At 37.3% G+C, this 14,421-nt stretch overlaps 1 protein-coding gene and 1 long non-coding RNA gene across 4 annotated transcripts in view; one reads left to right on the forward strand and one right to left on the reverse strand.

Moving 5' to 3' along the window:
• Positions 1-14,032, forward strand: part of LOC149817971 (serine/threonine-protein kinase/endoribonuclease IRE1a-like) — a 45,364-nt gene extending 31,332 nt beyond the window's left edge. For 2 of the 3 annotated variants that reach the window (XM_089985804.1, XM_089985803.1), the window contains exon 7: positions 13,537-14,032. In XM_089985804.1, coding sequence (XP_089841930.1) covers positions 13,537-13,683 — 147 coding nt within the window. In that variant the 3' untranslated portion in view covers positions 13,684-14,032. Of the gene's footprint in view, positions 1-7,901; positions 7,974-13,536 lie in introns of all 3 variants that reach the window. The other variant, XR_016427409.1, reaches the window with a different exon arrangement.
• Positions 458-1,421, reverse strand: LOC149817972 (uncharacterized). Its single transcript, XR_016427410.1, has 2 exons — positions 1,035-1,421; positions 458-958 (listed from the first exon to the last, which is right to left on the reverse strand). It is a non-coding gene; the product is annotated as an uncharacterized LOC149817972 (long non-coding RNA).
• Positions 14,033-14,421: the final 389 nt, after the last annotated feature.

The following is a 14,421-nucleotide window of genomic DNA, read 5'->3' on the forward strand; positions in this document are numbered from 1 at the left end:
AGTTTCAGGGTATGGCGTTTTCATTGGTGCCAATCTTGTTTCCTGGAGTAGTAGAAAACAAAAGGCAGTGGCTAGATCTAGCACAGAAGCAGAATACAGGGCGATGGCTGCTGCTACGGCAGAAGTTACATGAACTAGACATTTGTTAACATAGCTCAAAGAGCCGATTGCTAGTTGTTCTCTCTTTTGTGATAACCAAAGTGCTATTCAAATATCTCTTAATCCCATTCATCACAGCAAGACCAAGCACATTGAGATTGATCAGCATTTTATCAGGCAGAAGATTGAAGAAAAAGAGATTGAGCCCCATTATATTAGAACAGAAGACCAAGTGGCTGATTTGTTCACTAAAGGACTCACAAAGTGCCGTTTTTGGTTTCTAAAGAGCAAGTTGTCCATGATCCAAAATCATGCACAACTTGAGGGAGACTATTACAGAGTTGTCAGTCGAGGAAGCGGGAGCGGGAAGCGATACGGGAAGCGGAAGCGGGAAGCGAGGCACTTTCAAAAATTTAGGAAGCGGGAAGCGTGGGACCACTTAGGAGCGAACCGGGAAGCATCTCGGAAGCGACATAGGAAGCGTCTCGGAAGCGACATAGGAAGCGAACCAGAAGCGACCTAAGAAGCTATAAATTTCTAAATTGTAAATTATAAGCTACAAAGTTCTAAACTCTAAGTCTAACCTTAAAATTAACATAATCCACTACTTCACTTCATCATGCAAGATTCAAAATAAAAGTATACCAAAAAAATATTATAAGACCATGACAAAAAAGTAACATAAAAGTTTTTAAGTTGGACTACTCCAACTACATCATAAAAAAAAATAATAATTCAAGAGTTCATTAATCTGTCATCTTTCTCTTCTCCTTCAAGTCAGCAATAGATCGCGAACTTTCTGCATCATCACGTGCATCTTGTCCTCCACGACCATGTCTTCTGCTCCTTCCTTCATTTCCTATAATGAATACGTTAAAAAGTTAAAATGTTCAAAAACCATAATTTAAAATATAAAAAACACAATATCAACATACCTTGCCTAGGTCTCCGGCTAAAGAAACGATCAATCCGACCATGAGGAACTGATGGTCGCTCTTGTATATCTGCAGTTCTACTAGCTCTGATGGATTGATTTGTATCATCTTCAACTTCATTTGTACGTATAATTATTGGAGGTAATGGAGCTCTTGGTTGTGCATCTTTATGTTTGGATTTGGAAATAGTGCTTGATTGTTGTGCACTATCATCCAAATCTCTCTATCGCATATCCTCTAATCTCAACGTATTTTCTTCTACAATAGGAAGTTCTGGATTGATATCCCATTTTCGACTAGGCCCTTCTTTATAGCGATTGTTGCACCTTTTATAACAAGAATATAAAATATGAATGCTAATAAACAATCAATGACAAAAAAAGAGAAAAAAAATACCAAAAAAAAAGTACAACACAGTTTAATTATACCTGTCAATCAATCGAAGATTAGAATGAATATACACTAAGGTATCAGCACTATCTTCATTGAGCCTATTTCTTTTAACATTGTGAATGTAACTATAGGTGCTCCACACTCTTTCTGCAGAAGATGTGCTAATAGGTTGAGATAAAACCTTCATGGCTAATGCTCTCAACTCCGGTGTATCACTATCATAAAAACGCCACCAATTAAGCACTGACATTGTAGGATTCAGTGCATCTATTCGTGCTGCATTTCGGCTAAATCTTCCACTTCTTGATGCAAAAGCCACAAGTTGTGACCTATAAAGTGTAGATAACTCTTCATTTCCAGAAGATATGACTTCAAGCGCAAGCATTGCACCGTCTAAGATATCATTATCCTTTTCTGCAAAAAAAAATGTTTAGTAACTATAACAAGAGAAATGCAAATAAAATAATAAAATAATTAAATCATTTAACTTTAAACTTTATTAAATAGATAGAATTAAATTTTTACCAGGAGAAACTCGTTTGACCCCTCCTGCTGCTGGGATTTTGAGATACTCCGACTCGTAATATTTTGGAGTAAGCATGTGGGCTAGACTATGGAGAGGCACATTCATTCTATCCCATCTATTTGAGACAATCTTATGAATCTTTTCATATAAATCTGGTTGTCCTTTTAGATTGTCTTTGATTTCCCCCAACATGTTGTCCATGCCTTCATACACTTCACCAATTATAGGGCCTTCCTGATCACAAAATTTAATCATCTTATAGATGGGTTTTGTAATCAATAATGCTAAACATACAGAATCCCAATATTCTTCATCAAGAACAGTTGTTTCTGTTGTAACAGCCCTTTTTTCATAATTTCATCCGTGCATGATTGCTTCCAATCGCTCAATCTATCTGAAATTATTGTGAGCCTTAAGCTCTCCCTCACATCAAGCAAGCGTTTCAAAGTAGTATAATGTGAAACAAATCTTGTTTTTGCAATCTTTATTAATTCTAATTTTTCATTGCTTCTAAAGATTGCTAGTGCTTTTGAATGATTTGTGATATACTTCACAATTTCTTTACTCTGCAAATATGTTTCTCCCAACCAATGAAACTCATGTGCCAAATCCTGGAAGATCAAATTAAGTGTGTGCACAACACAAGGTGACCAAAAAATATATTTGTACGTTTGTTTTAATTCTTCACCTGCTAACTTGCAATTTGCTGCATTGTCTGTAATCACTTGCACTACATTAGAAGGCCCCACAAGTTTAAATCCCGTCTTTAAAAACTCGGCAATGTTTGCAGCTGACTGTTGCACATTAGAAAAATCGCTTGCATATAAGAACATCGAGCCAAAATAGTTTGAGGCAAGTATATTTATCAAGTGTTTGTTCTTGATATTTGTCCAACCGTCTGAGACAATGGAAACTCCAAACTCCTCAAACTTTTCTCGAAATTCATTTAACTCCCTGTGAACACACTCTTTCTCACTGTCAAGCAACGTTGTTCGCGCTTCTTCATATGATGGGGGTTTATATCCGGGCACTTTACTAACTGCAGATATCATCTCTTCCCAATATGGTGATCGAAGCACATTGAAAGGTATGCCATTTGCACACAAAAATATGATAATTTTGTGATCTACATCATCTTTTTCTACCTTTTTAAAGGTATCACGAATATCAACTGTTTTTCGGCTTCCACTAGATAATGTAGTCATACTAATAGGCTTCTTCGGAGTATCAATTCTTGATCTCCTCAACTCAAATGCACTTGATGAAACCTCCACTCGACGAACTTGCCTCTTAATTTTTTTTGCTAATTCTGCATTTTTTGCAACTACAGGGCAAAAGGCAATCCCAATACTTTGTCCCTTTGGAGATCCCATGAGATGTGCAAAAACTCGAGTATATGACCCATGATAAATATTTTTGCAGTGCCTGCACATAAAAACTTGGGTTCCACCTTGCTTTCCTTGCCCACTCTTCTTTTGTTTCAATACATGGCGCCATAGCACTGTTGTTTTATGCATGCTAGGTGGTTCATCATCTTGGTCATCTTCAGAATAGTAGTCATCCAAGTCATATTCTTCTTCATCTTCCTCATCAAAACAATTTTCGTTTTGGTCCTCAAACTGATATGGACAAGCAGAAGACCTCTTCTTGCCCTTCCCAACACCACTAGATGATTCATGCTCCAAATTGTACAAAGAATCGTCATCGTCATCAGAATTATTGTGATCATAGCTTGAGATGGTCATTAATGAAGCAAAGAACATGCAAATATATCAGCATCATAAAAGTATCAGAATCAACCTAAAACACTTTAAAAAAGCTATTATTAACAGTAAATAATGAAGAGTGAAGAACACAAATCATTACTCATAATTTACCAATTACTAAAACAAATAAATAAACATCATTTAAGGAGGTGAAAGATCTATGATTCTATAATATACTATGATAAAGCAAACAAAATTTAAAAAAAAAAAAGTTCTTTCAAAAGTTTGCATTTATGAAAAAATGCCAAAATAAGATAACATAACAATGAATAAAAACAAAATTCATATTGGCCGACTGTTACTAGCAATAATGATATTTATTTAAAATTTTAAACAACTAGCTGCAGCATACTAGTTGCCCCACTCTTCTGATAGAGTAAATGAGCCGAGCCTGGGTGTGCCCACGCTCAGTATATCAAAGAATTCATACTTAATAGGGATGATAAGCTCAATCATGCTTGGTATACATTTTGTATAATATGTTTTTATAATATGAATTCAAGAATTTTCCTATAATATATTTTTTATATATTATAGGATACTTATAAGTATCTCTTTTGTTTTGTTTCTTTTATCATGCTTGGTTCACTTGATCAACATGTAAGTTCAGAATTCACATAAAGCAAAATCACTTCAAGAGATCAAGGAGAGAATAGATTCTAGAAGTCTGCAAGATCAAACACCATAATGAAACCATAAGACAACTTGTGGAGGCAGAACATGTTTTTCATTGACTTTGAAATTGAAAACAATAAATCAATAATCCATATATATCCAACAGTAAAAGAATAATAAAAGTGATCCAGTCAATCTGATCAGGAATCAGGATTCAAGCAATCGTCAAAATGACTTAAAAGTTAAAACCTACAAGAATGATAAAAAAATACTGCATTAACCCTTATTTCTAAAAAAGACGACCAAATAAACTCAGTTAAACAACCACAAAATGTGGAATGTTTCTCAACCAATATACTGTTCATTCATGGGTCTTAAATAAGAATATAAATGATCATCATATGATAACACAAAACAAAAGATAAAGACCATCATGTTATTGCAACGGAAAAATGAAACAAATAGTCTCTAACAATCCCCTGTTCCTTAAATGTACTTTCTAGAGAGAATGAAGGAATCAAACCTCTGCTCACGAGCTGAACCTCACACCACACAAGTCAGACACCAGCCCTATATCACTCGAAAACTCTTCATCAAAGCAAAATATGGGCCTCCCGGTCCAGTTAAAAAAAATAATTTAAAAGCTCAGTATTAGCCCAGCTCCGATTCCATATGAAATAGATTTTTATCCATTTTTGTAGCCCAACCCTGACTGCAGCAAATAGTTTGATTTGTCCATATGAAATAGATTTTTATTAATAATTGTAGTCATTTTTATTTTATCTCAAAAAAAAAAGGAGGATGCTGCCCCTGAACCCCTATCACACCAATTTTTTTTCTTGCTACACCCCTATTTGCACCCCCGAACCCCTATCAGCAAAGTTTTGTTCATTTCTGGGTTGACCCAGTAAATGCCTGAGTGAAACCGAGTCACTAGGTTGACTCGGCCAGTTTTTAAACCATGCAATTTCATTAGATAGCGTATCATGGAGACAATAAAAAACAACCCACTGCTTCATGCAGAATGAATAAAAAAAACCGCTGCGATAATGAATCAGAAACTAAAAAAACTACAAACAAACCCTTGATCTACAGGAACAAAAAAACCCTTGATATACACCCAGAAAAAGAATCTTAAACCTAGCAACCCCTGCGATAGATCTACACCGAGAAAGAAAAAACCCTTGATCACTTTCCCCAAAACTACCCTATTGGATCCCACTGGTGTTGCTGACTGGAGGGGAGCTCGCACGACAGAGAGATAGAGAGAGTGACAGAGCGTGAGAGAGGGGGGTAAGAGAAGATAGCGTACCTGAAGGTGAACATCTTCATCTTCGGAAGTCGGTGGAGGCCACCAGAATTTTTTGAGGTCGCCGGAACTCGGAGCTCGCCGAAAACTCGAGAGAGAGAGAGAGAGAGAGAGAGAGAGAGAGAGAGAGAGAGAGAGAGAGAGAGGAGTCGGAAGATACGCGTGAAAAAACAAAACCCTAAGCCCCTTTCGATTTTATTTTTTCACGGGTTTTATAAAATACCCATTTTAACCTCAGTAAAAAATATATTCATGTGTAAAAAAAAAAATTTAAGGGCAAATTCGACCTTTCCATAATAGCGTCCCCCTTTAAAGAGGTACGCGTCTCCCATTAAAGAGGTACGCGTCTCCCTTTAAAGGGGTACGCGTACCCCTTTAAAGAGGTACACGTACCCCTTTAAAGAGGTACGCGCTTCCCTTTAAAGGGGGACGCGCTTCCCTTTAAAGGGGGACGCGCTTCCCTTTAAAGGGGGACGCGCTTCCTCAATTGAACCTGCGCTTCCCCTCGCGTTTCGGAAGCGCTGCGTTTCGCGCTTCCGAAGCGCGTCCCGGGGAAGCGCGCTTCCCCTATTCTATAGGCGTTTCCGGTAACTCTGGACTATTAGATAGTGTAGTATACGTGTTTTGTATTTACAGTTTGGATCCGGATCCGGATCCAAACTATTTGTGTATAATGGCATACTTGTAAATAACCCCAGCTTATCAGGGTTATCGTAAATGTTATGTATTAGGGCTTTTGCCTATATACTAATGAAACAGGTCACAATTTCTAATAATCAGAAATCGTGACTCATTGCAGCCTCTCTCTCTTTCTTCTCTTAGTTTCTCGTTTGCAGGCTCTGGAGAAAACTCACACCCTAATGGGCACAACTTTGACCAAGTCTTATTATTGTTATATATATATATATATATATATATATATATATATATATATATATATATATATATATAGCCGTGTCCCCGTGTCCAAAATTTTTAAAATTGCTCCGCACCCTTTTTGCACCCGTACCCGTACCCGCACCCATGTGACATTGGTTTGTATCTTGTTAGTTTCAAATGTATTTCAATTTGGCATTTGGATTACAATTTGGAATGTCTTGGGTTCTGCACCATTTTGTGATATATATATATATATATATATATATATATATATATATATATATATATATATATTCATCCATCTTAACGTGGGAAGCATAGGAGAAGCGTGGGAGAATAGAGATTCCTATCAAGTTTCGGAAGCGAGTAGTTTTGCACTTCCGAAGCGAGTTTTGGAGAAACACACTTCCGGCCTGATGCAAATCGAAAAATCTCGATTCACAAAGAAATACTACATTACCAACTACTACTACTACAGATTTACGCTACGGAAGCAGAAGCAATGGAAAATAAAGAAACTTAATGCATAAATTTAGGAAAAATAATAATAATCAATCATCCAACTCATCAACTCCCAAGAACCCCATAACAAGTATTTATAGTATGCTGGATCTTGGATAAGATCTGAATATCCCAACTCCCCTTCTTCTTCTACTTGCCTTTCGCTGGAGTTGGATCCGGCCCCAGATTCACAACTGCATAACCACCTATCTATGAGCTTATGGTAACTTTGACTGGAAGTAAGCTTCTATTTAGCTGGGAGCATGAATGGCTCCAGATCGACAGAACTGGCATAATCTGTTTGTGATTGTGTGGTGGTGTTTCTTGTTGGATAGGAGGGCTAGTCTTTAAATAAGTGATGTGGAATCATTTTCTGTTCTTATTTGCTCCTGATCATTGGATCATGTCACAAGCATGGTTGATGATCATGTTGAATGTTGATGTTTACCTTCAAGCACTTTCAACCACCTTTCGTTTCTCAGTGTACCTAACAAAAATGCTGATGAGCAAAAAGATTGGCACTTAGAATCATCTCAAAACTAACATTTATCCATACAACTAAAGAGAGGCTTATAAAAGGTTAATAATAAGCATTAGGTCTAGTGCTTTTATATAGGAATAAATTTGATGCATTAGAAACAGACAACAAAGAAAAAGTGGATCTAGTATTTTGTTGTTCCCATGACACTTTCCAATTAGTATATGTACTGGCGGTTTATTCCTGCATTGGTTGTCTTGTCCTCCTGCATTCTTGTGAGTGATTATCATCCCTGGTAGTTGTATGTAATCATTGACACTATAAATTCTAGGTATCCTGTGGTAAATTTCCAAGCATCGTAGTAAGTTTAGGAAGTTAGCTTCCTATGTTGCACTTGCAGGAGGCTTCCTAAGTTGCACTTATATGAGGCTGGTGAATGGAATTTTCTTCACATGATCATTATCAGTAGATGGTAAGTTTCTGCGGAGATGCAGGGAGAGGGTAGTTCCTTATGAAAGGACGGAAGTGTTTTTCTGCTTCAAATACTGTCATTCTTGTAATTTTTGAAGCAGAAAATTTTGGGGTCTTTGGACTTCAAAGAAGGTTACAGCATGAAAGTGGTTCTGGTACCTTTTACATGCTGTCTTTTTGTCATCTGGTAAAATGTCAAAACAGAAACCTCAAGAAGATTTATGCTATGTTGCATGGACACAGACATAGTGATGTAGACACGACCTGAGTACAAGAGGTCGGTCTCGCGGATACGCGTACACGCCAAGTGTATGATGCAGAAGTGATAAAACTTAAATGGAGAAAATTAATTTTGAAACAAAATATTTTTGTTGTTTTTTTTTCCGAAAATAAAAACACTAACTATGCTAGACTCACTAAGACTATATATATATATATATATATATATATATATATATATATATATATATATATATATATATAGGTAGGTGAGAAAGCTAAAGTGATAGAACCTTGGGGATATAAGATTTGGTATACAGGAATAAATAGGAATAGGAATGGAGTAGGGATTGTTATGAGTCGTCAGTTTATAGATAATGTAGTTGAGGTCCGTAGGAAGGGTGATAGAATTTTACTTATTAAATTAGTATTAGGTACGGATATTATTAATATTTTTAGTGTTTATGCACCTCAAGTAGGTTTAGATGATTCCATTAAGCATCAATTTTGGGAAGATTTAGATGGAGTAGTACAAGAGACATCTTATGGAGAAAAGCTTTTCATCGGCGGTGACCTTAATGGACATGTAGGCATTAGTAGGGATGGATTTGAGAATATCCATGGAGGCTATGGTATAGGAGAAAGAAAGGAAAGTGGAGAAAGGATTTTAGATTTTTGTTTGTCCTATGATATGATCTTAGCAAACACTTGGTTTAGGAAGAGGGAGTCTCACCTAGTAACTTTTAAAAGTGGGGTTAATACGAGTCAGATAGATTTTTTCCTACTTAGAGAGAGAGATAGGGGTTGTTGCATCGATTGTAAGGTTATACCAGGAGAAAGTGTAGCTACACAACATAGAGTCTTAATTTTAGATCTTAGAATTAGACAATGCCGCAAAAGGGATAGACATAGGATAGATCCTAGAATTAAGTGGTGGGCACTGAAAGGAGCTAAACAAGGAATGTTTGTAGAGCAGGTAGTTAAGGAAGTTGATTGGTGTCTCGAGGAGGATTCAGAATCAATGTGGAATAAGATAGCGGGTGGTATGAGAAAAGTAGCTAAGGAGGTATTGGGTGAGTCTAAAGGCGGTGCACCACTAGGTAAGGATACATCATGGTGGAACGAGGATGTCAAATTAGCTATTAAGGTTAAAAGAGAGTGTTATAGAAATCTAAGTAAGAGTCGTGATAATGAGAATTTGGAGAAGTATATGATAGCAAAGAAGGAAGCTAAAAAAGTTGTTCGAAACGCGAGGGCTAAGGTATATAAGGAGGTTTATGACTAGTTGGATACCAAAGAAGGCGAGAAGGATATTTATAGGCTTGCAAAGATGGGAGATAGGAAATCGAAGGATTTGGGTATGGTTAGATGTATCAAAGATGAAACGCAAAGGGTTTTAGTCAAAGATGAGGAGATTAAGGAGAGATGGAAAGATTATTTTGATAAGCTATTTAATGATAGTCATGCTCAAGATCTTGGAGACTTCTCCATTCCTTTTCATGAGATAAATCGTGACTTCATGCGCAAGATTCAAAAGAAAGAAATTGCAGAGGCTTTGAAGAAAATGAAATCAAGAAGGGCAGTTGGCCCAGATGGTATACCTATCGAGGCTTGGAAATGCTTGGGAGAGAAAGGTTTAGAATGGTTGACAAATCTTTTTAACTTGATTTGGCGAACAAATAAGATGCCTAATGAGTGGAGGAAGAGTACTTTGGTGCCTTTATATAAGAATAAGGGTGATATACAAGATTGCACAAACTATCGTGGTATAAAACTCATGAGTCATACTATGAAACTTTGGGAGAGGGTGATTGAGTCTAGGTTGAGGAAGGTTGTCATGATATCGGAGAATCAATTTAGTTTTATGCCTGAAAGATCAACTATGGAAGCTATACATCTTCTTAGACAACTTATTGAGAGATATAGAGAAAGGAACAAAGATTTGCATATGGTTTTTATTGATTTGGAGAAGGCATACGATAGAGTACCTAGGGACGTTCTCTGGTGGACAATGATGAAGAAAAGTGATTCTCTCAAGTACATTAATATAATTAAAGATATGTATGAAGGAGTAGTAACCAATGTTCGCACTTGTGGAGGGGTGACAACCAATTTTCCTATAACGGTTGGGTTACATCAAGGATCTGCTTTAAGCCCTTTCCTATTTCCTATAGTGATGGATGATCTTACGAGATCAATTCAAGAAAATGTACCGTGGTGTATGTTGTTTGCTGATGATATTGTTTTGATTGATGAGTCTAGAGCTGGGGTTAATGCTAAGTTAGAATTATGGAGACAGACATTGGAAGCTAGAGGTTTTAAGTTGAGTAAGAGTAAGACTGAATATATGGAATGTCGGTTTAGTAAGCAACAAAGTAGTGATGGGAGTGTAGTGAAGCTTGGTGAGCAAGATATACCGGTGAATGATTATTTCAAATATTTGGGATCCATCATTCAAAAGTATGGAGAAATTGATGGAGATGTAAATCATAGGATAAAGGTTGGGTGGATGAAATGGAAAAGTGCTACTGGAGTGTTGTGCGATCGTAGAATGCCATTGCGGTTGAAGGGAAAGTTTTATAGGACGACTATTAGACCCGCTTTACTATATGGTACGGAATGTTGGGCTGCCAAGAGACATCATATTCAAAAAATGAGTGTAGCTGAGATGCGGATGCTTAGATGGATGTGTGGAAATACAATAAAAGATAAGATTCGGAACCAAGAGATACGTAAGAAGGTAGGTGTTGCACCCATTGAAAATAAGATGCGAGAGAATCGTTTACGGTGGTTTGGACATATTCGGCGAAGGCCTAATGATGCTCCAGTTAGAAGGTTGGAGAAATGGGAAAATACATTAGTTAAAAGAGGTCGGGGTAGGCCTAGGAAGACTTGGATGGAGATGATAGGAAAGGATATGAATGCTTTGAACCTCACCGAGGACATGGCGTTGGATAGAAATGATTGGAGGAAAAGGATTCATGTGGAAGACCCAAAATGAATTTCTTTTTTGGTTCATATCGCTGACCCCAATTGTTTTGGGATGAAGGCGTAGTTGTTGTTGTTGTTGTATATATATATATATAGGTTGAGACGGTAGAATTGGTTCTCAATGACGAACAATGTTGCTACCCACACCAATGCTGATGATGCAACCACAACACTGTTGACGACAAACAACCACTAACGGAACTAATACTAGATGTTTCACAAACAGTAAATACAGTTAATTTCTAACACCCTTTTCAGTTCTGGTAATTAAATTTTAGGAAGTCTGTGACCATGCCTAATTACATTTAGGTTTCACGCACAGTTCAGTTCGATTTAGGATGTTCAAACTGGAATGTTATACAGCAGTTGAATAGTGATTTCCAATCAGACATATGACAGAACGTTGAGTCAAGTCGACTCACACACATGCATTGTTCGAACTCAGCTGAACAAGGAACCACACAAATTCCCCATTGATGCTGCACAGTCCGATGAAATAAATCAGACTTTACTCCAACAACAGATGGACTGATCTTCGTCAGCACTCTCAATTGAGAGCTTTACTCCAACAACAGATGGACTGGTCTTCGTCAGCACTCTCAATCGAGAGCGACCAAAGCAGGGAGCAGCATTAACACAGTCACCGGCTGTACTACAGAACAGCCAATGAATCTAAATCGTGATTCTGAAAATCGAACCAGACATCCATAATTCACCACAACGTATTAAATATTTTACTGTTTATGCAACTACGTTCCACAGATTTTTGGATCTAAACTTCAAACAACAATTTCTAATATTGAACCTCTAAACATAATCGTAAATATCAGATTGTATTGTACCACCAAATTCAGTTGGAGTAGATTTTTTGAGCACACATGAAATACTAAAATTTAATCAACATAAACCTTTTGTTTCTTAGGATTAGAACTCACACAAGTGACAATGCACAAAAAAATTGTCAAGGAACCCAGGAAAATGACTGATATATGACTTGGATTCGTCAAGTCCAACACAAAGGCACGTTAATTGAGGGCGTCCCACTCGTCCAGCCCTGGCCCAGCAAGCAAACATGCACAACAACACCAAGGGAAGGACTCTACTTGGTATGGCGTCCAATGAATAGCGATTTGAAGGAGACTCGTCCTTCTCTCTCAAATCTCAAACTCACTCCCTCAACCTCACAAGTTCTCTAAACAAAAACTCACAATTTTCTCTCCATGCTTTTCTCTCTATTTTCTTCCTTCCATTCTTTTCCAGATTTTTTTTCAAGTTAGCAAAAGATCCCTTTGATTTTTGCTGGAATGGTTTTAAATGTAGGAGATAAGCTAACTTGGTTCTCATTGGCCATGTCGTGGCCACCTCCTAGGAGGCTAACGGGAAGCCAAGGTTTGAATCTCTTTGTCTTATTATCCTCCTGGCCATCCAATGAGCAGCCATCCAAAAGAGGAGGATGGGCCAAGGTGGGTGGCACCTCCTTTCCAGCCTAATGAGGCTTGAGGAGAGGTGGCTAGCCCATGGTTGGCCACACAAGTGGCCACCTCCCTCGAGGCCCAAACGAATGGAGCCACGTGTCATGTGGGGGGGGGGGGGCTCTATCAAGAAAATAGATCCAGATCCAGATCTTAAAAAATAAAAATATACCCATGGACCCACTGCACCCTCTAGTACCACAAAACGGATCTTACCGGATACTAGAACTATCCGGATTCGTAAGATCCAACCCCTACCAAAAAATAAAAAATAAAAAATAAAAAATAAAAAAAATAAAATTATTACAACATTGTTCGAGGTTCTGAAATTTGCAAAATAAGAATCAAATACAAAAATGATTTTTTGATATATAACTCAAGATCTTCAGAAAATTATTGTAGGTAAAATTACCAAAATACCCTTAGGTCCCGAATTGGCCCAAATGGATAGGAAACAGAACAGGTAAATTTCGTATTGCATTTTGGATTAAAAATTTGGATTTGGATCTCTTACCCACTCTTCGCATGGGGGGGCATGGATCCTAATGCTCCTGCATCACATAGATACTGAGATTCAGCAGTTTTCCAGTCAGACTAGTATAGAAGAGGATATACAGGAGCAAAAATGGTCTGAGGCGAAGGATTTCTATGTCAATTAAATTTCGTTCTTCTTTTCCTATTGTAGTTTTCATCTTTTTTACTTGTTATTTGCTGTTACCATGTAGATAAAATATTATAATGTTAATTGAGTTTTTTTCTGAAATAATATAATCTTAATTGAGTTAATCCATTAGAACTTGATTGCTGAGTCACTGATGTCTTCCATGTGGCAGTGATTAAAACTGGCTTGTCTTTTGAGGTACTTTCTGATTGATGTAACAGGATCACCTTGGAAACATGCCGGAAGGATTTGATGACTGCTTCACCAGTCGATTCCCTAAACTCTTGATCGAAGTTTATAAAGTCATATATAAGTACTGCAGGGAGGAAAAGCACTTCATAAAATATTTTAAAGGCAAGAATGGATAAGGAAAACTCGAAGAAATAAGATTTAAAGCCTGTGACTGTTTGGCTGAACAGACAAAGGACAGCAAACTTTCAACTCTGATCATGGTATTAGCAGCTGGAGAACTAGACATACCTTTTGGCTGGTGCAACTAAAAGGTATGTCTTGATTTACAAGTACAGAGGCCCTACAACATGCTGTAATTTATATGCCTTGGGATACCATGTTCTGCATAGTTGCATGAATGTATTTGTAATCTCTCAAAACGTTATTTTAACCACCAGAAAATTTCAGTTGTACATCAAATAACACAATTATTGCTACTCCGTTCTCAACTCAGACTTTCATTATCTATTGAAAATTAAGGTGATACATGCTTTGGTGAGCTCTCTCTCTCTCTCTCTCCACCCACGCAGAGTTTTGCTTGGATAAGCAAGCTGGGGTTTTACATGGCCCTATCCATATTTATGTTGGTATTCTAGCTATCAAAAACTGCAGATATACATGTCTGAAAAACAGTTTCAAATTGGACAATCTTCCTTCCTAGATCAGCCATATGTGTTCTCGATCTTGCATAACCAACCCATATTGTGTGTACCTCCAACAATTAGAGGGTTGACATGAAGCTCAAAGAGGCACAAGATAATTGGGCATCCAATCCAGAACTGATTGAAATTGAACAACAGTGAAATGAAATGAGGATCTTCCAAACACGAATGTAGATCCGCACGATAAGGTGTCTAAAAAGACACTAAAGCATA

This window comes from Nuphar pumila, chromosome 13 (genome assembly GCF_984573655.1).
Source record: "Nuphar pumila chromosome 13, dmNupPumi1.hap1.1, whole genome shotgun sequence".
In the NCBI taxonomy this organism is placed as follows: domain Eukaryota; kingdom Viridiplantae; phylum Streptophyta; class Magnoliopsida; order Nymphaeales; family Nymphaeaceae; genus Nuphar; species Nuphar pumila.